Below are 22,946 nucleotides of genomic sequence, written 5' to 3'. Positions count from 1 at the left end.
CCTGGCCGGTAACCCAGGCATGTGCCCTGACTGGGAGTTGAACTGGTGACCCTTTGGTTTGGAGGCTGGCACTCAATCCACTGAGCTACACCAGGCAGGGCCAGGTTCTTACTTCTTGTTGCTGGCTAGTAGTGAATCCCTTCTATTTTTTCTGTTATAGAATCAGAAAACCAGTTTTCTAGAACTGTATGTAAAACAAAAGCCCTAGGCTTTTGTACAAGGACTTCGAAATAGTTATTTCAACATTTTCTTTTAGATTGGTGGTTTGAGTTTACATAGCTGAGAGTTATGGAAATTTGAAACCAATCTGGACACAGAATCTGGCTTCTCTGGATAACCTTGGACAAATTATTTGAATTCTCTGGTTCTCGATTTCCTGATTTAGAAATGGGGATATGAATGCCCACACTTCTAGGGGTGGGCATGAGGTTTGAAAGAGATTAAACGCATGAAGGCGGCTGGGTGCCAGGCATGTGATCCGTGAAGGCAGCTGTAATTAGTGTCAAGTTCAGGCTGCCTGGGCTGAGCCTGGACTGGCTCAGGCCTCCCAGCTGCTGGACTCTCCTGGGCTCTCCAGGGAACCGTCCTGTCCACCTAACAGGAAGCGGGTGGCCTGGCAACAAACACAGCTTCCAAGGCAGCTCGTTATTATTGGTCCTCAGATAGAAGTTAATAAATAGACCAACACAGTAAGCATTTGCAGAAAGAGTCCAAGAATATCTTAGAAAAATTGCAACTTCAATGTGTGCGTGGCTGAAGCCTTAACAGCAGAAGCACTCCGGCCTGCAGACCAGCTATTCTGATTTAGGAGAAAAAAGGAAGAAGAAGAAGAATGATGCCAGGAGGCTTAACGATCCTGCCCTTTGATTGGGAACTTTACAGGAACATGTGCAGGGGTGGTAATTAGGCTTGTGGCTCTGGAGGAGAAACAGCAAAGATTTTATAAAACGCCACAGGGATGCAGAGCGTCCACGCAGGAGCTGGGGGTGGGGGCCCCACAGATTCTTAGGGTGAACAGCCAAAAGAATTCAGAGTTCCTCACACATGGGCACTGATTCAGAAAGAGGCACCTTTGGGTCCTGTTGCAGGAGCAGGATGCTTTTAGAATAACAATGGGTCTGGATGATCCCCTAGGGGAGAATGTTCTTTCAAAATATGGTAAGGCCACCTTTACCTGTTCATAGACACACCCTCGTGTGTGTGTGTGTGAGATGCTTTGGCGTTCCACTCCCTGGCTCAGGAGGGGGCCTATGGGAGAAGGGGCGCAGGTCTGCTTATTCCTGCTTCACAGGTGGAGGACGGAGGCCCAGGGGAGCAAATGACTGGTCCACAGTACTCACTCGGGGAGGAACTGGAATAAATGGGCTTTAACGGGTTAGCCCGACTAAATCAGTGAACTTGCTGCACTGCTTGTGTTGCGGTTGTTCGGGTGGGGCGGTCAGATGGGGGTTTTGCTGCAGTGCACACTGCTGGAAGTAATAACCTCATTAACACTGCAACGCCAGCCGCTACTGGCTCCTCAACCATCACCTTTTGGTGGAGAAGACGCTGCCCTTCCTCTCGTGATCTCAGTCAACCTCCTGGCCCCCACTCTGCCAAGGCTGAGCTGTCCCTTCCCCACCCTCGTCCTTGCCTCCAGCAGTGTGACCGTGATCATGAACCAGGGCGGGGGACAGCAGGTGTAACTGTCGTAGTACCACTTCCGGTCAATCTCCCGGGGCAAGGTCTCGTAGGCCACGTGGCGGATCAGTCGCTGGGAGAGGTTCAGCCCTTTCTCCTCCAGCAGCGCCTTACTGCAGAGCCTGCGGTTCCCCTGCAGGATGGCCTGGCGGAAGCTGTTGGACCGCTTGTTGCTCATCTGCAGAGGAAACAGGGTGGGGGACAGGGTTAGAACCAGGGCCTCAGGGGTGCCCCAGCCCCTTTCCCAGCCAGCACAGTCCTTAGACCAACCAGGCCTAATCTCACCTTTCTCATTCTCCTGCCATACTTCACAAGAAGCAATACTCACTGAGCTCCTACGTGTCCGGGATTGTTCCAAGCACTTCACATGTTGGTTCATTTGGTACAACTAGTTTATACGAAGACTATGAATATCCCTATTCTACTAGATGTGGAAACCAAGGCACAGACAGTTTTAAGAACCCTTCAAGTTCAAACTTAATAAGGCTCCTGAGCCTGTGTTCACATATTCACTAAACTTTCCTTCCATCCACTCATCTCTCATCCAACCATCACAATTTCCTGAGCAACTGCTAAGTGTCAGGCACACTGCCAGACACAGGGGACACAGTGGGCTGGAGACAGATGAGTAACCAGCAATCTCCATTCAGAGTCAAGGCTGCTGCAGGAGCACATAGGAGGGAGCTCAGCCCGGTCTCAAGGTGGTCAGGGAGGGCTTCCCGGAGAAGGTGAAATCTGAGTGAGACCTGTAGGACTTGGCATCCTCATAAACACTAGCTTGGGAAGAGGTGGGCAGCCCTTGCTGACTTCCTCAGAACCAGAACTCAAAGCTGTGCTGTAGAAGGTCCCCACTCCTGAGGGCCTTCAAGGGAGCCCGGTGTAAGGACTGACCCTGCCCTTGGCACGCTGAGGATGCCTGACTCCGGAGAGCCCTGGCTGCCTGGTCCAGCAGTCAGCCTGGCTCCCAGAGAGCAGAGACAGCCTTGCTGACTCCCAGCCTCCTGAGGCCTCTGCCGCCTCCCACCTGCCCTCCTCGACCTTGATTACGGGAGAACGTCCTAGAGGCATGGTCCTCCCAGCCCCAGAGCCCACAGTACTGCCCAGGTGGCTGTTCCACGTAGCTGGGGTAGGGATTATCAACATATTCCTGGGACCGTGGGCCCAGCAGTGGACATGAGGCTAAACTTGGAGGCAGCAGTCCAGAGAGGGCTGGCCAGGTGAACCAGGCCAGGCCAAGGCACAGGGGCCTAAAGCCCTGTCGTGGAAGGCAGTGGCTGGGGAGGGCCTGCCTTCAGCCCAGGCCCGTGGAAGACGCCCCACTCTGTCTGCACTGTCCTTCCCCATCTGGGCTTCTGCTGTGTCTCATCTTTGGAATCTGCCTTAAAGCCCCGAGAGCCTTTCCCAGATGAACGAACCCCTTCCCAAGAGTCCCTATTCTCACCCCCTCTGCATCTACAAAGCTTGGACCTGGTTCCTTTCAGTGGCTCGGGAGTCCTGTAAACCCAGGCGGGGTTTGGGTTCCACATACACTGCAAGCCCATATTGGGAAGGATTTTGTAGCCACTCTTACCAGCTTCTCCCCCAATCTCTGAGAGTGCATATGCATTGCACACACACTCACACACCCACACCCTGAAGCCCAGTGGTGCGGACGGGCTCAGCAGAACAGGAGGAACTCGGTGAGCACACATACACTCCCCACTCACCTGTACCCACTCTGTGCCTAGACCTGTTTTGGGCGTAGTAGTGACCATGGTCTTGGGCCTCGCAGAGCTTACAAGGAGAGACCGTGTGTACACAGCAGCAAAGGAGGGGGTCATCTTAGTTTCTGGTGCACAGTATTATCCCCATGTTGTGAGGATGGGAACCAGAGCTTGGAGAGAGTGCTTTCTCAAGGACCCACAGTTAGTAAGCCACAGAGTCAGGATTCAAATCCAGATCTGCCCGAGTCTGGAATCCATGTAATTGGCACTGCTGTGCCAGTTAGATAAGGGATCCTCTTCTTCCAGGTGGCTGCCCCCATCCCAGGCCTCGGTGAACAAAGCCCATGCCGGACTTCAGGCCCAGTCACCCCTCTGCCAGGCACCCTTGCCCAGCACGCAAGCTGCACGCCCACACACGGCGACCCTGGCCACCCGGCTGCGGCGTGATGTGGTCTGAGCTGGAAGACAGGCCTGGCAACACCCTGTGGGGGTTCTGAATGAGGCTGGTCCTCCCTGCCTGGGTTGGGGTGAGGCGGGGCTCGTAAGGGATGCAGAGCTTACCTGCTGGAAGGACACTAAACAACAAAGTCTCAAATACTTTGTCTTGTTTAATCCTTGCAACAACCCTAAAGAGGGTATCCTTTGGCTTCTCTTTACAAATGGGGAAACCCAGGCTCGGAGGAGCTTCCCCAGTGAGTGTGGCAAAGGCAGAGCGCGGAGAGGGACCAGGTCTGCCTGCCCCCGGGCCTTGAGCGCTCTGCCCTACCCAAAGCTTCCCTCCTGGTGACCCCTTCTTCGTCCTGGTCTCCAGGACAGCCCAGCGCACATGAATCCAGGTGACAGCTGGCTGCTCCAGCTCAGAACTTCCAGAAATCCCAACAGTGACACGTAACCTGCTGCTGTGAGTTCACACAGACAACCCCAGAGACTGCTTGCTGGAGACGAGCATCTCACGGGCCCAGCCACACCCTCACTCTGCCCTGGGACCGCAGGGTGTGCAGCGAAGGTGCCTGTGCTGGGCTGGGACTGAGCCCGCGCAGGCTCACACCCGTGCTGGTCTTTGGTGGCACTGCTGGGCTCTCAGGCACATGGTTCACCTCCACGGCTTGCCCTGTGGGTCCCGCCTGCCTCTCCGACCCGCATAGCTCAGCTCTGCCCTCTGCCCTCTGGAAGGTCTGCTCCCTGGGTCCTCTCTGAACAGCAGCAGAATCCACCGCTGCTCCCTGCACTCATGTTAATCTCTGGGCAAAAGGCAGGCCCTCAGTCAAGAGGCAATTAAAATAACTCCAAAATCTGGGCATCCACATCAGGGAGCTCAGCGGGCAGTGACAGGTGTGAATGGTACTGACACCAGTGAACGTCACACTGGCCATTTCACCTTTGCCCCCCTGCCCATGGGTGACAGCAGAGGTGACTGTCTCCATTTCAACAGGGAAACCAAGAGCAGACTCCAGCATTGTGTCCATCCCGTTGTTTCATGCAGCTTCTACTGATATCCCAGCCATTCCACGGCAGGTGACATGCTTCCTGCTTAGCCCCACTGGACCCCATTCCAATCTCACCCTGGTCAAAACACTGGGGGTTACCCCAATGGGACACTCTAAGACACCAGATCATGGGCAGGATCCTCGGGCTTCCTGTCCCTGTTGGTCCGACAACCCAGGACATCTGCCAGCAGGTCTGATGTGCTCTGGCCTTAACCCCTATGCCTCATCGCTCCTAGAGAGGTCTGGCCTGGTCCTTCCCACGACGACGCCCCAGGTCCTGTCCTGCCAATGATAACTCCCACCTCCCACTCGCAGCCCTTTGTTTCGGTGGAACTGACCCCACTTCCAGCTCCAGAGGTGGGTACTGATTGGTTTGAGTCAATGAACACATCCCAACTGACCCCGTCTGGGCCAATGGAACAGAGGAAACCCCTTGTGTGGGAGCTACCACAAAAAGAGTTCCTCTCTTTTCCTGATGGTGAGGCCTAAGGGTGTGAGGGCTGGAATAGCTGCAGCCACTTTGCTGCCACATTGGGAGGGTCCGGAATTGCCAGGGGCTTCTCAGAGTGTGGGTGGACACTGCAGAAGGCAGAACCGAGAGACAAAGAGAAACTGGGTCCTTGGCAATACCATGCCGGAGCCTGGATTTTTCAGTGCTGTGGGCCAGCAGAGACCTTAATTGTCCAAAAGGTTCTCGAAGCCACAACCCTTGCCCCAGAGCACTCACCAGGTTGACAAAATCCTGGTACCCGATCTGCCCATCCGCATGGCTGTCGGCCAGAGCCAGGAGCACCTCCCTCTTGTGTGGGTCCAGCTTGGAGCTGTGGCTCTCCAGGAGGCTGCGAAACTTGCCTGTGCTGATGTAGCCTGTGTTCCCAGGGTCACACTGAGGGAGAAGCACAGACAAGCCGGGGGTCCCCCTCTCAGCACTGGTGCAAGTGCCCCGCCTCCACCACCACTCACCAGCTTCTGTCCCGGCCCTCTGCCAACAGAGGCCCAGGCGGTGCCCGGGATGTTTCTGAGGCCCTTGTGGGAAAGGTCCAAACAGGGCTTGGACAAGTGCTGAAAATGCTAGAAGGCCCTGGAGACCTTCGAGATCACCTCATCCACTGGTCTGGTATGTGGGTGAGGAATCTGAGCCTCGGAGAGGTTAAACTCCCTCCCCTCCACCCTGACTCCTGACTCCAGACCCAGGAAAGCAGAAAGGAACAGGCAATGTGCAGAGGAGGATGAGGGACTTCCGGGCCCGGGCCAGGGGGACTCCAGGGAGACTCCAGGGGGAACGCTTGAGGCCTGGGGAGCAGGGAGCGCAGCCCAGCCGGCCCCACAGCCCCGCACACAGTGCAGGGCAGGGCAGTGCTCTCCAAAGGCACCGTGCTCTGTGTTGGTTGTTTGTGGGCATCGCCCTTACGCCCTTGTGCACACGTGGGGCCCTCTGTCTAGAGTTCCCTTCTTCCTCACCTGCCTGGGAGACCCTGGTTCACCCTCCCCAGCTCCTTGGACGTCCCTGGTTCTCGGAGGGCTCCCCTCAGTCATGGTCTGTACCCTGTGCAGACCTCCAGCCCCACCCCACACTGCTCTCTAAGGGTCTGCTGTTGACTCCTCACTGGCCCACTGGCTCCTCGAAGGAAGCATCACAGTGCATCCCCGGCGCTTAGCGCAGAGCCTGGCATAACCAGCACTTTACAACCAGTAAGGACTTGTTGGGTGACTAAACAGCAGATAACCAGCCCCCGCAGGTGTGGCTCAGCGGATTGAGCACTGTTGGCCTGTTTGGGGAAGGTTGCCTGTTCGATTCCCAGTCGGGGCACATGCCTGCATTGCCTGCCAGGTCCCCAGCTGGGGGCATGCGAGAAGCAACTGATGGATGTTTCTCTCACACATCAACATTTTTCTCCCTCTCTTTCTCCTTCTCTTCATCTCTCTCTAAAAGTAAAATAAATAAAATAAAATATTTTTAAAAAGTGGATGTTCGTATGAATAGATGGGTGCTAATTTTTCAAGGAAAGTCTCATCAGTTCAGTCAGAAAGGAACTTTATTCATCTCGCCCAGAGAAACCCACAACCCTTCTGTCCCTCTTCCATAGCCCCCTTTCCTCAAAGAACCCACTCAGCGTCCCCCCACAGCGCCCACCCTGCTGGGTGGAGATGCCACCCGTCTCCTGTGGATGCTGAGTGTTCGCAGGTGCCTCCCTCCTCAAGTTCTCGGTGGCCCGCAGATGCTGCCTGGGTTGCTGAGATTTTTAAAAGGCAATCAGACGCCTCGACATCCGCGTACGTGACAAGGGGGCCCAGAGCACCAAACCCACGTTTCCCCCTTTTCTAGATACGGTCAATGAGGACTACTGGAGAAAGGCTGATTCTGTGCGCAGCGTTTCTCAGGCAATCCGGGAGAAACAGCCAAGAGTCCCCAGTCAGGGGCTATTCCAGTTCTCTCCAGAGCACAACAAGAGAGGACACCGCTAAGGAGGCCTGCTTAAAACTCTGCGTGGGTCCCCACCCTCAACCCCAAACACCAGGGTTTCAGGGATGATACCTCTGTGGTTCGCATGACAGAGGGTTTCAGAAAACTCAGCCACCCTTGCTTCATCAAAGCCTTTCAGAATAAAAATACTTAATATGTGTTGTGTTTTCATGGGGCCAAATACTGTTCTAAGCACTTCACTTATTTTTTAAAGATGTTATTTGTTTATTTTTAGAGAGGGAAAGAGAGGGAGAAAGAGGAGGGAAACATCAATGTGTGGCTGCCTCTCTTGCACCTCCTACTGGGGACCTGGCTCGAAACCCAGGCATGTGCCCTGATTGGGAATCGAACCGATTTTTGATTGGCAGGCTAGCACTCAACCACTGAGCCACACATTTCTCTGACTTCCTGTAACAACCATATGCAGCAGGTCCTATTATTACCCCATATTACAGATAAGGAAACAGAGGCCCGGGAGACGGGCACAGGGCAGCAATCGGCAGTGCCGGGGCGCCACACTCAGGCCGCTGCCTCTTGTCACCACTGACCTTCGGCCCCCAGGGCTGCCCTGCTGCTCAGAAGCAACATTTAAGGATCAAACCGGTGAGTGCTGACCCAGGAGAGGAGGGGCTCTAGGAGTCTCATAGGCCCACTCTAAACAGAGAGTTAAAGCGGGAAGGAGCCTCAAAAAGTAACGGTTGTGACCTCATTGTTCAAACGGGAAAGTGAAGCCCGGAGAGGCAGAGTGGCCGGGTCAGCAGGAAGGGCCTCTCCTCTGGCGCCTGGGGCCCCTCCCATCCCCCTTGGGGGACTCACTGGCCCGGCCTAGTTGCACATGGCCCTCGAGCTGGGTGGGCTGATGGGGGATGAGAGTGGGGGTTAGTCCTGGGAAAATCCATCCTCTGCCCCCAGTGAGCACTGCTGGAGGGCAGTGGTCCCCCTGCACAGCAGGGGTCTCTCCTGCCTCAGTCCAGGGGGGAGGAAGCCCATCGGCCTTGCATCTGATGGGAGCAGATACCAAACCCCTCTCAGGGGCTCCCTCGAGGCTTGGGGGGGCGGGGGCAGTGGGGCTGAGATCAGGCAAGGGCCCCTCTCCTTCACTCCAGCTCCAGACAAAGAACCACCTGCTCCCTGCTCCCCCCTCCCGGGCTCCCTGCTGTCGTCCTAGTCACAGGGGCTGCCCTGCGGCTCCCCAAGCCCCCACCCCCACCACGGCCTGCCAGTCCTGCCCGAAGCACATACAGGCTCCGGGCTGTAGAGAATGCGCTGGAATGAGGCCGAGCCTCCCTTCTCTGCCAAAACCCTACCTTTCAGTGCCAGAGCCAGACAGGCCAGACAATGGGGGTCATCGCTACCCTAATAATGAGGCCTCAGGGACGAAGGGGGGTGACTAGTGGGGAGAGGCAGGATGGGGCCAGCTGCCTGGGCTCCACCAGCTCACACAGGGCACCTTCCAAACCACCTGGGAAAACGAGGACAAGAGCGGAGGCTGACAGTGAGCACGGGGCACAGGGCCGGGCGGGAGGCAGAGGGAGACAGAGATGGGAGGCCCAGGGGAGGACACACAGAGCGGCCCAGAGAAGGGGTGTGCGTAGCAGGAGGTCGGACCCACTGCCCAGGAGGGAGGCGGAGAGCTTGGAAAGAGGCTGCAAGGAGCAAGGCAAAGTCCTGATCTTGTCTCTGCCACGACCTAGTCTGTGCTGTTTAGGGTCACCATCTGGAGCCATAATCACCTCATCTATCAAGCAGGGCAGTGTCCCCTCGGGTCACAGTGGGTGAAGCAAACGCAGGGCAGCGCTCTCCAGGGCCCAGGGTCACCCGCAGTCCAGCGCCGTCACGGCACAGCTCGGGGCACCCCTGGGACGGGGCCCTGGCTGGCCCTTGGGGACACACTCCCTTCAAGGTCAGCTATGGGGCATGAGATCCCACTAGCACTTTTGGGGATACAGAGTTCTCTGTCCTCGAAGCCCCACGGCCTGGATTCGCCCACTTTCGGCAGTGGGGTGCTCTCGGGGTGAGAGGTCTGGCTGGGTGGGCCGGAGGCAGCCCCCCCAGGGCTGGGCTGGGGGTGGTGGATGGGCCGCAGGCAGGGGCCCCCTGGGGAGCCAGGAGTTGTGAGCATCCCAGCAGCTGCCCCCTGAATAGGGCAGAGAGTGCGGTGGAGGGAGGGGGAGGCCAAGTCCGCACTCAGCCTGAGTGAAGGACACTGGCGGCAGGGGGAGATGCAAAAATGAGGGGCTGCCCCGCACGGCTCCCGCCCACCTGCCTCAGCCTTGAAAAGAGCCGGGAGAGGCTCTGAGGGGACTTTAATCCCACCAGCACCCAGCCCTCTGGCCCCTTAATCCTCTACGTCATCCCCTGAGCCTGGGGCCTCACACCCGGTCAGCCACACATCCCACCCTGGACCCCTTCCCAGAGCACGTACGGCCGAGGCTGGGGAAAGGACCCACCAAATCCTTTCTGTATTGTTGCTGCTTGGGCCCTTCCCCCCTCTCCGGGGCAAGGAGTGGGGAGAGTTCCAGAAGGAACCCTTGCTCCAGCGCTGTGCCTCCCTGGGCAGATCACTCGGCACACGGCCTCCGTTTCTCCATCAATCACGTGGCAGGAACCGTCCTCTCCAGGGGCGTAAGGGGGTGCACCCAACCCCTGAGCCCTCAGGCCCAGCACGTGCCGACGGGGGATGGGGAAGGAGAAAGCCCAACCCCCACAGCCCGTGGGGGTAGCTGATCTATTCTGCACCAAAGGGTGATGGGACATTCAGAATCAGGATGAGGTGGCTCTACACTGGGGGGGGGGGGGTCGCAGGTGTTGGGGGTGAGGTCTGTGCTGTCACCTGGTGACCCTGGGGAGAGGGGCGGCAGGTCAGAGAGTCATAACCCACGGTCCAGGAGAGCTGAAAGGAACCACCCTGTACGTGTGATCTGCACCAACAGCATTTCCAGGGCGATCACCTGCCCAGTCCCGGGTCCCAGGAGGACCCTCTCCCTGCCCCCTGACCTAGGGAGGTTTTTGAGCCCCTCTGCAGAGTCCCAGGGGCTGTGACAGGACCTCTGAGGCACAGTGGGGGGAGAGGGGATTCCCAGCACCCCCCCAGAGTGGCAGCACTCTGAGCTGTTTCACGCGTGGGCCCTCGCGCGTCCTGCCTGGGCGAACAGCGCAGCAGGGGCCGTGTCTGCAGAAGGCCTGCTGGGAACTGGCGCTGCCCATCGAGGCCTCCTTGCCCTGCGTCCTGGCCTGCCTGGGGCGGCCCTGGTTCGCACGTACCAGGTGAGCACGGCCGTCACAGCGCTCCTTCAGTCTCACAACGGCCCCAAGTTCCACGATAGATTGTATCACCCCTCTCCATCTAAACCTAGTAACACCCCTGTGAGGTGGATACTGTTACGGCCCCATTTTGCAGGGGAGAAACACCCCGGAGAGTTGAGTTGGCCAAGCCCGCACAGCTGGTAACCGGTCCAGAGGCCCAGAGGCTGCGCTCTGCCATTGGCTAAAGAATTTGGGAGACCCCAGTTCAACCCTCTCATTCATTCATTTAACAGGGGTTTACTGAGGACTGACTGCGTGCCAGGTGTCACACTCAATCTGTGGCTGGGAAAACAGGTGCAGAGAGTGAAAGAAAGTGGCTCAAGATCACACAGTGAGGGAGTGGTCGGCGTGGAGGCAGCGCTGGGCCCCTCCTTGGCGGGTAGCTGGTGCAGCCTCGCCCTCCTCCCTTGTCGCTCTGTCCTGCTCAGGTGCGTGAAATACAAGTGGCCCAGGGGCTCCCCAGTGTGCGTTTTGTGGAACACCAGGCCCGAGATGGTGCACGAAATCATGGTTCTGGGACCCCCTAAGTTTGGGAAACCCTCCTGGAAGGGCATGATGCAGAAAACCAAATCAAGAGCTCCGTAAGGTTTTACAATGGAGAAACCTGTCTGATTTTGCTCAGCCAGCATTTCCCAAACTTTGGGAAAGAATACCACAGTATTTTTTCCATAGCAACACTCCATCGAACGCTTTTTAGGGAAAAATGCATGTGTCCATCCTAGTTGAGGCATTTTTTTCCCTTTTGTGACACCGGGCCCCTTTGCGGGTGGTTCCACGCCAGCCTCCTGCCTCCATCTCATGAGGGGCACGGGCCCCCAAGGCAGCTGACACTTCGACGTCCTCCAGCAGTTAGAAGCCGGCGGGATCTCGACCCCAGCCAGAGGGTGGGAGGAAGGCCAGGCCCGGGGAGAGAGCGCTGAGCTGGGCTCTCTGGGAACAGCCCCGCGTGAGCCGGGCTGTGCCGGCTCAGCACCCAGGACAGCGGCGCCGCTCCTCCCTCCCGCCGCAGGGCAGCCAGCCAGGCCGCGGCTTCCGAACCATCCAGCAGCAGAGAAGCGGAAGAGAGAGAGAGGAGCGCATCTGTTCTGTACCCACCCTGTGTGTGTGCTCTGCACAAACGGCATTTCCAGAACCACTGCACATCTGGTCCCAGCTCCCAGCACTCGAATCCCCTTCTCTCTCCCAGGAGGCCCCTCCCCCTCTCGCTGATCCACAGGGGCCCTGGATCTCCGAGAGGGGCCTGGGCCCTTTTCAAGGGCCCCAAAGACAGCACCTGTGGTGGCGTGGTGGTGAATGACTGTCAGGTCTGGAAGGTTGGGACCTGGAATCGAAGGCAGGCTTCCATCCCCAGTCACTGTCTCTTCTCTGTCCACCAGGCCAGAAAGAGCCCTCGGGGATGACCACAGGGCCTGTGTGCTGGGACTGGGGAAGGTGCAGGCAGCTGCCCCTCCCCACGGGGGTGGGGGTGGGGAGCATTCACCAAGGCTCATTGGCTGGCTCCTGGCATCATTACCCAGCCTGTGAGCACAGCCGAGTTAACGAGGCTGCCCAGGGTTTACGGGCAGCAGAACTGTCCCGCCCAACGGCCAGAGCACACTCACCACGGACATTTACAGCCCCGTAAATTAGGTCTGGGCCTGCAGCTGCGAGGTCAGGGGGCGAGGTTACAGGAGCAGCGGCTTTCCCTCCCAGTTCTCCTTCCTCGGCGATGCGGACAGTAATTCACCCCATAGGGAGAACCACTGCCCCCCATTCCCCTGACTTGGGAAATACTGATTTTCACAAGTGTTTTTTGTTACTTCTCACACCAATCCTAGAGTAAGTGTGATTGGTCCCACTTGACAGATTCACAAACCAAGGCACACAGAGACAAACAACTTGCCCAAAGGCACTCCTGGTGAGTAGAGTGACACACCATCTGGCCAGCTCCAAGTTGGAGCTGGGAGTGAATTTTCCAAGACCTCAAAGCCTCCCTAGGAAGAAGAGAGACCATTTCCTCAAGGCCAGGTTCGGACCCCTCCTGTCCTTGGGTTTGCCCGCACGGATCGCTCGGGCTCTGGCGCTCCCCTGGGAGTCGGCCAGGCCAGGCCCCTGACAGCTGGCGAGGCTCAGGTGATTCCAGGCTCCCCAGTGCTGCTCTCTCTGCTCTTTCGGCTGCCACGTCAGGGGCCTGGTGGGGGGGGCGCTCACCCTCTCCAGCAGCCTCTCCCAGACAGGGGAAGCCAGAACACCCTCCCTCCCACAGAGAAGCAAGCGCCCTGACCTGAATTCAGGCTGAGCAGCTGGACACCCAGCATGTTTCCAGAAAGCTACCCCTCTCTCAACAGCTGGCTGCGAGGGAAGGAAGAGCTCTCAGCCGTCCCCTGGCCCACAGGAACCTGGGTGGGGCCACCTCTGTCCACCAGGCCGTGCCCCTCCACGGCACAGGGAGCCTCCTGCAAGACCCTGCTCCTCCTCTTTCAGAGCTGCCCTGCCCCCCACCAGGAAGGCCTTGGAGGTTTGCAGACTCTGAGTTGGCAGCTGGAGGCTGTGACTCAAAGCCAGGTCCCTTGGGTCCCTGAGAGCAAGCATAATAATGCCCATGCTGACTCATCCCGTCACAGGTCACAGCTGTCACAGCTGCCTGGGGACCAAAGCCGAGTCACAGCCATAATGCAGGAGTCCCAGGGGAGCAGCAAGCGGGGAGAGGTGGGAGCGGGTGTGAGCAGGAAGCGGGGGTCTTACAATCTGCCCATCTCCTCCCCTTCAGCCCAAACCCACTTCCTCCCTCTGCTCCTCCTGGAAGGTGCTGAAGGGTCCCTCTGGTGCCCCAGAAAAGAGAGAGTGCTGAGGGACCCCAGGGAGGAGGAGGGAGAGGGAGGCAGACCCCTGACCAGGAGCAGGCTGGGCAGGACGAGGGTCACCAAGCAAACCCCTTCTCTTCCCATGGCCCTCGGCCCTGTTCCAGAAGTCACCCAGAAGCCTTGTTCACAGACAACCCCCCCAACCCCTCTCTTCAGAGGGTCCTCATTTGCTTTGTATCTTTGGGCAAGCCCCACCCCCTTGGGCCTCAGTTTCCTCCTTTGTGAAGGGGACAGAACCACTTGCCTCACAGGGCTATTGAGATTAAAATGATACAAGCACATATGTAAACATTCAACGTTAGCTCTCTCAAAATGTTAGCTCTCTCAAAATGTTTCCGATGCAAACCTGTGCCTTGCTTCAAAAGAGCTGGCAGGAGGGGCGTATATTGGGGGGAGGCGGTGGGGGTGTGTTGTTACCACCAGCTCAGGGTACCACCCATGGACTCATTTCCATGACACAGGAGCTGCCCTGGGCCCAGCCTTCTTGCCCTTTACCCTCTGCCTGCGGGGGAACAGGCCAGTGGGCATCAACACTCCCCCAGGCAGCCTTGGTCCAAAATCTTCTTTCTCTCTGGAAAGTTCAGGGGAATGTGGTTTTCCATCTCCTGTCCTAAAGAAGTCAGCTCAATCAGGGAGAAAGAACCCCAGATTGGGGATCTGGACACTTTGACTCAAGACCTAGAACTAGTACATGTCAGAGGTTATTTTGAAATCAGTTAGTTTCTTCACGTTTCAGGAAGAAGATAACAATTACCCTTTCCAGGTGCATGTGCTTTGCCAAGTGGGACACCACACCACCTCACCAGCTCCTGTCATCCTGGGCAGCTGACAGGTGTGGAAACGGGGACGGAGGCTTGCCCACAGTCACACCGCTAGGAGGTGCACTGGGATTTGAGCCAGATGTGTGTCCTGTCTCCTGCCCAAGCCACTCATGGTGCCAAGTAAAGGAATGGGTGTCTGCAAGGTCTGGTGCAGGTCAGAGCTGGGCTCTAGTCCCAGCTCTGACACGACTGCACCAGCGAACGGACTGGACAAGATGCTTCTGCCGGCCTTCTCATACTCCGTGGTGCTTGAAGTGGCAGCAGCCCCAGAGGGGCCGACATGAGTGAGGCAGCCCCGTGGTCGGGGTCTGCTCCTGCAGGAGATTTGAATCCAGGACAACTCGTGAGGGGCTGTAGTTTGACTTGTCCCTTTGAATGCGTGTGCACCTGTGATGTGTCAGGCAGCCAGGCAGGCAGGCAAAACCAGACAGCATATGATCTCAGAGCCCTTCGCCCCACTGGCCAACTGCTATCTAATGCATTTTTGGGGGTGGTCAGGAATAAAAAGCGTTAATTCAGAATGAGTGACAGGGCTGCTGGGGTAGGGAAGCTGGCTTTACAGTGGAGGGAAGTCATAGCCTCCAGAGCCCCAGGAAGAGGCTTGGAAGTACAGGGCCCAGACAAGGGCTCCAGTCAAGGCCGCAGCTTTGTCCCTCCCTGGGAACTCATCTCTGCTGCTGTGTGTTCTGGGGGGCTGCTGCCAATGCCCCTGTCTCTGGGACAGGGGTTTTCTCTGTGGCTGCTCACTAGTCCATGCAGCAGTCTCACCTGGACTTCTTTTCAGCAACCAGAACCCCCTTAAGCCACAGAAGGGCTGCAAAAGAGGTGGGCTTCAGGGTCAGGCCAGGGAAAGACTCCAGGCTGGAGGGGAGGGGGCCGGGCAGAGCCAGCAGGAAAACCCTCTGGGCTCAGACGTGGCTCTCTATCCAGGAGCCTGGACTGGGAAGGAGCTGGTGTATAGAGGCTGCTGCCTTTCCTGGGCGGACCTGGGTCTCTGGAGCAGCCTCGTGCTTCTTCCCAGCAAATTCTGATTCCCAGTCAAGAGACAGCTGGCGAATGACCGCGGCTCATCAGATATTATGAAGAGAGCTTCTGCTTCCTTTCAGTTCCCACAGCCCCCCTGGAGTTAAAGATGATCACCTCCACTTTAAAGAGGAAGAAACTGGGGCTTAGTGAGTTACTGTCATTTGCCCCTCATCACAACCACAAAATCCGTAAGGCTGAATCCAGGCCTATCTGACTCCAAACCCAGGGTTCCCCCCCTGGCAACCCACCTGAGCAGCACTGTGCTCTGGTCGCTGCTACATATTTGCACTTCACAGCTACAATGTAATGATTACAGTGAAGACCTGCCCACTTTCCTTCTGGGAGATCAGCAAGGGGGGGGGGTCTTTTTGGGGGATCAGGGAAATGCCTGTTTCCCATGGGATGGGAAAAAGGGAGATACGGTCAAGTCACTTTCAAGTCTTCCTTTCCCCTCTTGCTTGTTTGAACTTGAAAGCAATTGTGCTGTGTAAATGAACAGAACTCTACTCCAAACACAAAAGGTCGTTAAACATGACCTCACTAAACATTTGCTGATCTTGAAGGCATTTTGGAGGGTGAACCTGGACATGGTTTTCCAGCCCCAGGAGCCCCGTATGGGTTAGCTAGGCTCCGGCCCCACCTGTGACACTGACCCACCACCTGACCTTGGATCCTTGAGGGCACCTCCCTGGAGTTCAGGAAGGGGCCGCAAGGGAGGCTACCAAAGCACGCCCGTAGCAAAGGCACCTGCAAGGAAGCTACAGAATGAGCACAGAGCAGTCACTGACAGGCACACTCCCCGAGCAAAGCTGTACATATCAGTGGACAGCATCAGGAAGCTAAAATATTTATATATATAAAATGTAAAAGTAATATACACACCCATAAAAATTTACCAAATGATACCATTTCTCAAACAACGTATACAGGAAGTGTTTCTGAACAAGTGATGCCGGTGTAACTGGAGAGGAGTAAGCTCTGGATGGAGTAAAGGGTTACCGCAGATCGTTTTTTCCCCCTGCCTACGTCATAGAAAAAGTAGGAGAAAGTAGAAGCATGTATTTATGAAATCTGAAAAGGGATGAAGACTGTCCCAGGCCCGAAGCAATGGAAGGAATCGTGAAGGAAAAAGCCCAACAGGTTCAACTATAGAAAAAAATATGACATTATTTTACCATGATATTACACTATAACAACAGGTTAATATTTATGGTAACTTTAAAATCTAGTATTGAGGAGAACCATTAAGATCCCAAGGATATGAAAAGACAATTGCTTCAAGCGGAACTTAAAATAGGAAACAAAAACATGGAACGTGGGCCCTGGCTATGTGGCTCAGTTGGTGAGAGCACTGTCCCGATACGCCAAGGTTGTGGGTTCAATCCCCGGTCAGGGCACATACCAGAATCAACCAACGAGTACATCAATAAGTGGAACAACAAAATTGATGTCTCTCTTTCCCTTCCTTTCTCTCACTCTATCTACAATTAATCAATCAATAAAACCATGGGGCAAGGTGGGAGGTGGGGGAGAGGAGCGGTGATCTCCAGGTTCCCTGACTGCTGTAACTTCTCGGATCCACGCGGAAGACGGAGAGTGAGGATGACGTGCCGCACACCTGATGCTGCACACCTGCTGGAGCGGGCCCGGCGGATGCCCAGAGAGTGGTGGGGGAGCGGCTGGGTAAGCTTCCAAGGGACTGGGGTCACCTGTTTCCTTCACCTCCCAACTCCACAAAGGGCATCCTGGCCCGTTAGTTGAGGGGTGAGCACATAGGGCCGAACTTTCAGCCTCCAGCCTTTGGGATCCAATTAGCTTCATGCTGCGTCAAAGCCATTCTATGTGCTGCAGAACTAGACGACGTGGAGCAGCGGGTTCAATTCCAGCCCTGACTCCTGGAAAAAGGTCCCAGCAGACGCCAGTCTGAAACAAGCCGACCACCGGTATTCCCTGGATCCAGGAGGGGAGGACTAACTGGGGTCAGCCTTCCATCCCGTTGACCTCTGGGAAACGAGGTCCAGGGCCTGCCTGCAACTCCCAGCCCAGTGTTCTTTCCTAAGAGCACCAAGTTCAACATCACCAAATCCTACCTTTATGCAGGCTCAGAAGAACGTGTTCATTTGTGAAGCTTCATACCTACTCTTCGTCTAGCCCCACCAGCGGAATGGCCCAGGGCTGGCTTCACAGAGCAACGGGATGAGCACAGAGGGGCTGGGTATTTGCCAGGGGTCCGGCCCTGCTCCCCCAACACAAAGCACCAACAGGAAGGGGGGCGACAAAAACAGGCTTCTAAGGCTACTTAAGGGATGCAGAGCAGGCAGAACTTGTGAGGAAAAAATGGTTTGTTCAGAGAAAGTTTGGGGAGTTTCTCTCCTAGACTGGATTTTGCCTGTCCAGAACAGGTTCTGCGTGGGCCTTCCCAGCGGCAGGGGGACGGTCTTTGGGACACTCAGGGCCTCCCTCCAGTGGCAGAAACTAAGCTGCAGAGACCACCCACTAATAATATTAGGTACCTCCACATTCTCTCGGCTCCCCCTAATTCCCAGTGCTTCCTACTAGAAGTTTTCCTCCACTTATCTAAACAGTTTGTTTTAAAATGTAAACACACACCCAAGGATTAGCAAGGGAAATTAATCAAATGAGAAAAACAGAGGCAGACTGAGAAAAACAGAATGATACACTGTGTTCTAGGTTCTGATTCTAAATCTGACAAGAAGTGTGAAGGGCTGGCAGCTTGCTGGTCGGTATCGGTGGCAGCAAGCGGCTCCCGCCTGCCTCAGGGCACCAGGCCAGCAGCTGCTGCACTCTCAGGAGCTGAGGGAGAGTGGGCGGCACTTAGGAGCAGAAGGAGAGATGCGCCGCCCCTCAGGACAGGAGCCACCGGACGCTCCCCAAACCACAGCCAGACCTCGTGTGGACGTGGGTGACACCCCACATCCCCGCCCCCCAGGCCCACCGTGTCGTTTAAGCCGCAACTCCGCATCTCTGGTCCCACCTGGGCGTCCGCACTTAGCTGGCTCCTCAAATTGAACTTATCTGAGACCAAAGCTGTCATTTTTGCTAACCCCTCTGCCCGAACCCTGCCTTTTCCTTTTCCTCCTAAATTCAGATCTCAAAGTTATACACGGTGTTTTGCTGTGTATAACGCGCACTTTTTGCCCAAATTTTTGAGGGAAAAACATGGGCAGTACCACGGGAGCGCATTATACACAGGCTGCACTGAGGCACGGGTGCGCACTATACACATGGGAGCGCGTCATGCAGGACAAAATCAGGACGCGGTTCAGCTCACCTGCTCAGTCTGGTCAGCTCTTCCAACTCTCTGTCGCCGTGTCCCTCTTCCTCTCCATTCTTGCTGTCATCTCCCAAGTCAAGCTGCTGTGTCCAGGCACCGCAGCAGGCTCCCAGCTAGTGTCTCTCCTCCCAGCAGCCCACCCCAGCTCCGCCCCACTACCGCACAGAATCTCCCCAAAGCGTGGTGGCCTGGATCCCGTAACACAGCTGCTTCAAAACGGTCAAAGGCTTCCCCTGCCTCCAGCAGGACAGGGTCTGCCTGGTCCAAGCTACCTTCTCAGCTTTGTCTTCCTCCCAATGGAACAGATTCCTCTGACCCCATCAGACTGGCCCCTTTAAAGCTGCCCAGACTTCATGGCACAATCCCTGCGCCCCAGGGCCATGGTGGCCACTAACGCCCCGCCCTGGGACATCTCTCGCCCACTCTCTTTCCGCACCATGGAACGAGGAGGAGAGGGGAATACACGGCGGCACTCAACACGAGTACTAAGCAGAGAGAACCACTTCGCGGCTGCATGTCAAATGCCCGTCTGGGATTCCAAAGGCGGCCCCCGACTCCACTCCGTTCCCCACACCTGGACTCTAGGTTTTGCAAACAACCACACTCTGTTTACCCCACACCCTGCCTGCCCTACGTTCCTGCCGGAAAAACGTGAGTCAGCTTTCAAAAGAGCCCGCATTGCAAGTAACCCTTCAAGGATGGCGGAAATCTGTCTTCAGTGGTGGCCACAGATCGTTGAGGATGGGGGTAGAGGAGAAGAAGGGATGTCGACCTAAGCCTTTCCCCTCCCTCCCCAGGCCCGACAGCAATCCCCTGGCACAGCGAGACCACCCCGGAATTTCAGTATGTACTGCCCAATTTCCACCTGGTATAAACCCAGCTCTGATGAAGAGGAGTTTGGAGGAGGAGGGAGGGAAGGATGTCTCAGGGGGGACTCCCTCCTGAAACCTGGAGAGCACCAGGTAGTTCCTCTCCGCCATGCACTAAGCCACACCCCCACCCCAGTCAGCACCTCAGGAGTGCAGGGCAGGGAGACTGATATGGGGGAGGGCTGGGAGGAAGGGGGGGGAATTAACTGCTCACATACCTGATCAAACAGGACTTTCCAGTGCTGGCAGAGAGGGAGGCCATGCAGGAGAGGAGGAAGAGAGAGAAAGAAAGAAACACACACTTATCACCAAGGCTTCCGTGGACCCCATTCCTGACATAGCCTCCCAGCTGCTCCCCGGGCCAGGGACCCAGGACAAGAGACCAGGGAGAACCTGGGAAGAGCCCCCCAGATGAGTCTGTGCTGAGCAAAGGGAGGGAACTCAGGTGGGGGAGGGGGGAGGAGTGTCCCTCCTTCCAAAGCAGGCAGGCAGAGGATGAGCAGAACAAGAGTGAGTCTCAATAATGACTAAATAAAGGCATCCAGCTCTGTCCAAGGGCCTCTAAAAACCTCTAATAACTATAAGGCGTGCATCCTTTTCTGCTCCCGGGCCAGGGAATGCATGCCAGGGTGCCATTCCATTGGACCTGCTGCTGTGGTCTCGACCTGCTGGGAGCCCAGAGACCCCTTACTCAGAGACCCTGAACAAACACTAGCATGTTCTCTGCAGCTCGGGAGGAAGGGGCGCCCCCAATGTGCTGAGTCTAAGTGAAGAGGACAGGAGGTTCTACCAGGGCCTTGGGGCCAGAAACAAGGGAGAGGTTTAACTAGGGGAGCCCAAGGGAGGGAAGATGTTAAGCTCCCCCAAGAGCACATTCAGACATTCGGTCTTTCGGCTTAGGTTGGGTAGGCTGGGCTGGCGGGGTGGGGGTGGGGGTGGGGGGGGCTGGCTTCACTTCCACATTCCCGCCCTGAGCGAGCGACCGGGCAGGCCGAGTGTCTGCCCAATTCTCCCTCTCTAAGTGCAGGTTAACCCCGGGAGGGCCGGGCTCGGGAAACTCCAGTTCCCAGGACTCCCCAGTGCCGGCTACGCAGAGGACTCCCGGGACCCAAGGGGGGAGGAGGGGAGCTCGAGCGGCAGCCGGAAGGGAAGCCCTCTGGGGCAGCCCCTCCCCACGCTCGCCAGGGGGCCGTCGCCCGCCCCGTCGCCGTCTGGGACTCCGGAGCCCCCTTCTGGGAGCGAAACCGCTCCCGGCACTCCAGTCCCTCCTCCCGCCGGGCTCGGGGAGACCTGCCAGTTTGAATTTCAGTCCGCGTGGCGACAGGGCAGGTGCCCGGCAGGAGCTAATCCCAGAGCGGAGAAGGGGGTCGTCAGACCGGTCCACGGTGCAGGGCTCCCGGGACTCTGCGGCGCCCGCCCCTTCCCGGGGCTCGGAGAGCCCGCAGGTCGCGAAAGGGAGGGGAGGAGAGTCGCTGCTGTGACGCGGCCGCCTCTGCGGGAAAACGCTGTGTCCCGGGCACTGCACCAGCCACCGGGAAGGGGCCCCAGCGGCCGATGGGTCCCCGGAGCAGCGGCGGGGGCTGTGTCGCGCAGGGAAGCCGCGGGAGCCCGGGAGGGGGTGGCGCTCGCGCTTTGGGGGAGACCGGTCCCTCCGCTCCCTCCCGCCCGCGGGGACCCGGCCAATCCCGGCCGCTCCCGCGTCACCTTGAAACCTGCAAGTTGCCCAACGGAGGCGAGTCTGGGGCAGCTCTCCTCCTAGTGCCCCCCAGAAAGTTTGCCCGGGCGGGGGAGGGGGCACTCACGTCCTCCGGCGCCGCCGCCGGCCGCTCGTCGGCCTCGGGTTCCAGCTCCTCGATGCGCTCCGCCTCGGCGCAGGCGGCCACTGCGGGGCCGGGGCTGGGGTGCTCGCCCATGCCGAAGCGCGGCCCAGGGACGGCCAGTGGCTGCGGCGTTCGTCCCGGGGCGCCAGGCTAACTTCGCGCCGCGGAGACCACGCCGCTCGGAAGACTCAGTGCGCGCCGCGCCGCCTCCGCGCCCGCCCCCATCGCCCCGGGCCCCACGCTGCCGCCTCGAGATCCGGGGACGCCAGTCCCTCCGCAGCCAAACTTCTCCGCGCTTGCGGCCCGCCGGCTCCGCCTCGGCCCCCACACCCAGCTCTGCGGCGAGGGCGCCCTTGGGCCGGTCCCAGCCCCGCAGCCACCCGCGCTCCCTTCCCGCTTCCCGCGGCCCCCGCTCTGCGCCCGAGTCTCCTCCTCCCCGCGGACTCCTTGCGGGCGGCGCGCAGGCGGGGGCGGGGCTGCTCCGGGGGACCGCCGTCCCCCGCCCCCTTCCCCCAGACGCCACCACCCGGGCCAAATCGGTCAGAGCGCGGCGGCCCGGGGAGGGCGGAGGGCTGCGGCGGGGCTGGCAGGCAAGTGGCTGCGCCTCCCGGGACGGGGTTGGGGCTGCGCCGCCTCCGGCCCCGTCACTAGCAGCCTCCACCCGGGGTTCGGATTTGTCTCTTTGCACGGGTCCGGGGGTGAGCGGGTCGGGGGGCCAGAGCCGGGTGCAGTGTCCACTCCTGAGAGCCACCGGGGCAAACAGTTAGATGGAGGCAGCAGACACGTGAAGGAGGCAGGAGGTTTCACTACTCTGGCAACCTCGGGGTTAACTGGAAGTGGATTGGGGGACGGACGCTGAGAGGAAGAGATTGCCATCACCCTCCGTCTCTCTTCATTAAAAAGTCTCAGATTCTGGGAGGTCCAGGTAGGCCCAGTTATTTAGGGACTGTCAGATAGGGGAGCCCCAGACCCCAACCCCAAACCTGACCCTCCCCACACCTGGACCTGTATGGCAGTGCCCCGGCTCTTCATGTGACCAGGCTAACAAAGGTCAGCCCAGCGAAATGCCCCTACTAAATAAAGCAAGTAGAAATGAAGTTAGGGGATATTTTAAAGAAAACACACACACAAACAAACAAACAAACAAACAAACAAAAATGGTGCTGGTTCCATTTCCCTGCCGGAAAGACCACCTAGGAGAGACTGTCTCCCCCAAGCAGAGGCTCTGCCCGTGACCGGCGCCAGTGGCGGGCTGGGACAGGTGCCGGTTCCCGCAGGAGGACGCATCCCTGCTGCCGCCTCACAGTTGGTCCCCAGCCCGACCCAGGCTGTCCCCGTCCACTCCTCTTCCTCCTTCTCCTCACCGCCCACCCACTCACTCACTGGTGACCTTGCTCCCTCTCAGAAACTGAGGCTCTTTTCCAATAATGAAAACTGCAATTAATGCTCCCATGGCCATAAAGCTAACCCATAACCCCAGCCCCAGCTCCAACCTGTGACCCTCTCACTGACGAGGACTGCTCCCCTAAACACCGAAAAGGAAATTAATGTCGTTCTAATTAGGTGAGTTTGCTACAGACACCAATTTTCATCTCGGCTTCAGAAAGTGTGATCATTTCAACTATTTTTGTT

General features: G+C 57.6%; 1 protein-coding gene across 5 annotated transcripts in view; it reads right to left on the bottom strand.

The window, feature by feature from the left end:
- RHBDL3 (rhomboid like 3) overlaps positions 1 to 21,719 on the bottom strand; it is a 48,529-nt gene extending 26,810 nt beyond the window's left edge. For 3 of the 5 annotated variants that reach the window (XR_006785474.1, XM_045837480.1, XM_045837482.1), the window contains exons 1-4: positions 21,297 to 21,719; positions 19,713 to 19,736; positions 5,598 to 5,756; positions 1,634 to 1,858 (exon numbers count right to left, since the gene is read on the bottom strand). Coding sequence is in view for 4 of the 5 variants with exons in the window: in XM_045837480.1 (XP_045693436.1) it covers positions 1,634 to 1,858; positions 5,598 to 5,756; positions 19,713 to 19,736; positions 21,297 to 21,407 (519 nt within the window). In the remaining variant the exon portion in view is untranslated. Of the gene's footprint in view, positions 1 to 1,633; positions 1,859 to 5,597; positions 5,757 to 11,913; positions 12,008 to 19,712; positions 19,737 to 21,296 lie in introns of those variants that run through there. The other 2 variants (XM_045837481.1, XM_045837483.1) reach the window with 2 other exon arrangements.
- Between the last annotated feature and the right edge of the window lie 1,227 nt (positions 21,720 to 22,946).

Source organism: Phyllostomus hastatus, unplaced genomic scaffold (genome assembly GCF_019186645.2).
Source record: "Phyllostomus hastatus isolate PE091 unplaced genomic scaffold, TTU_PhHast_1.1 phas_contig_210, whole genome shotgun sequence".
Taxonomy (NCBI): Eukaryota; Metazoa; Chordata; class Mammalia; order Chiroptera; family Phyllostomidae; genus Phyllostomus; species Phyllostomus hastatus.
Note: the sequence above shows the minus strand (reverse complement) of the source record. Positions and strands in the feature narration are given on the sequence as shown.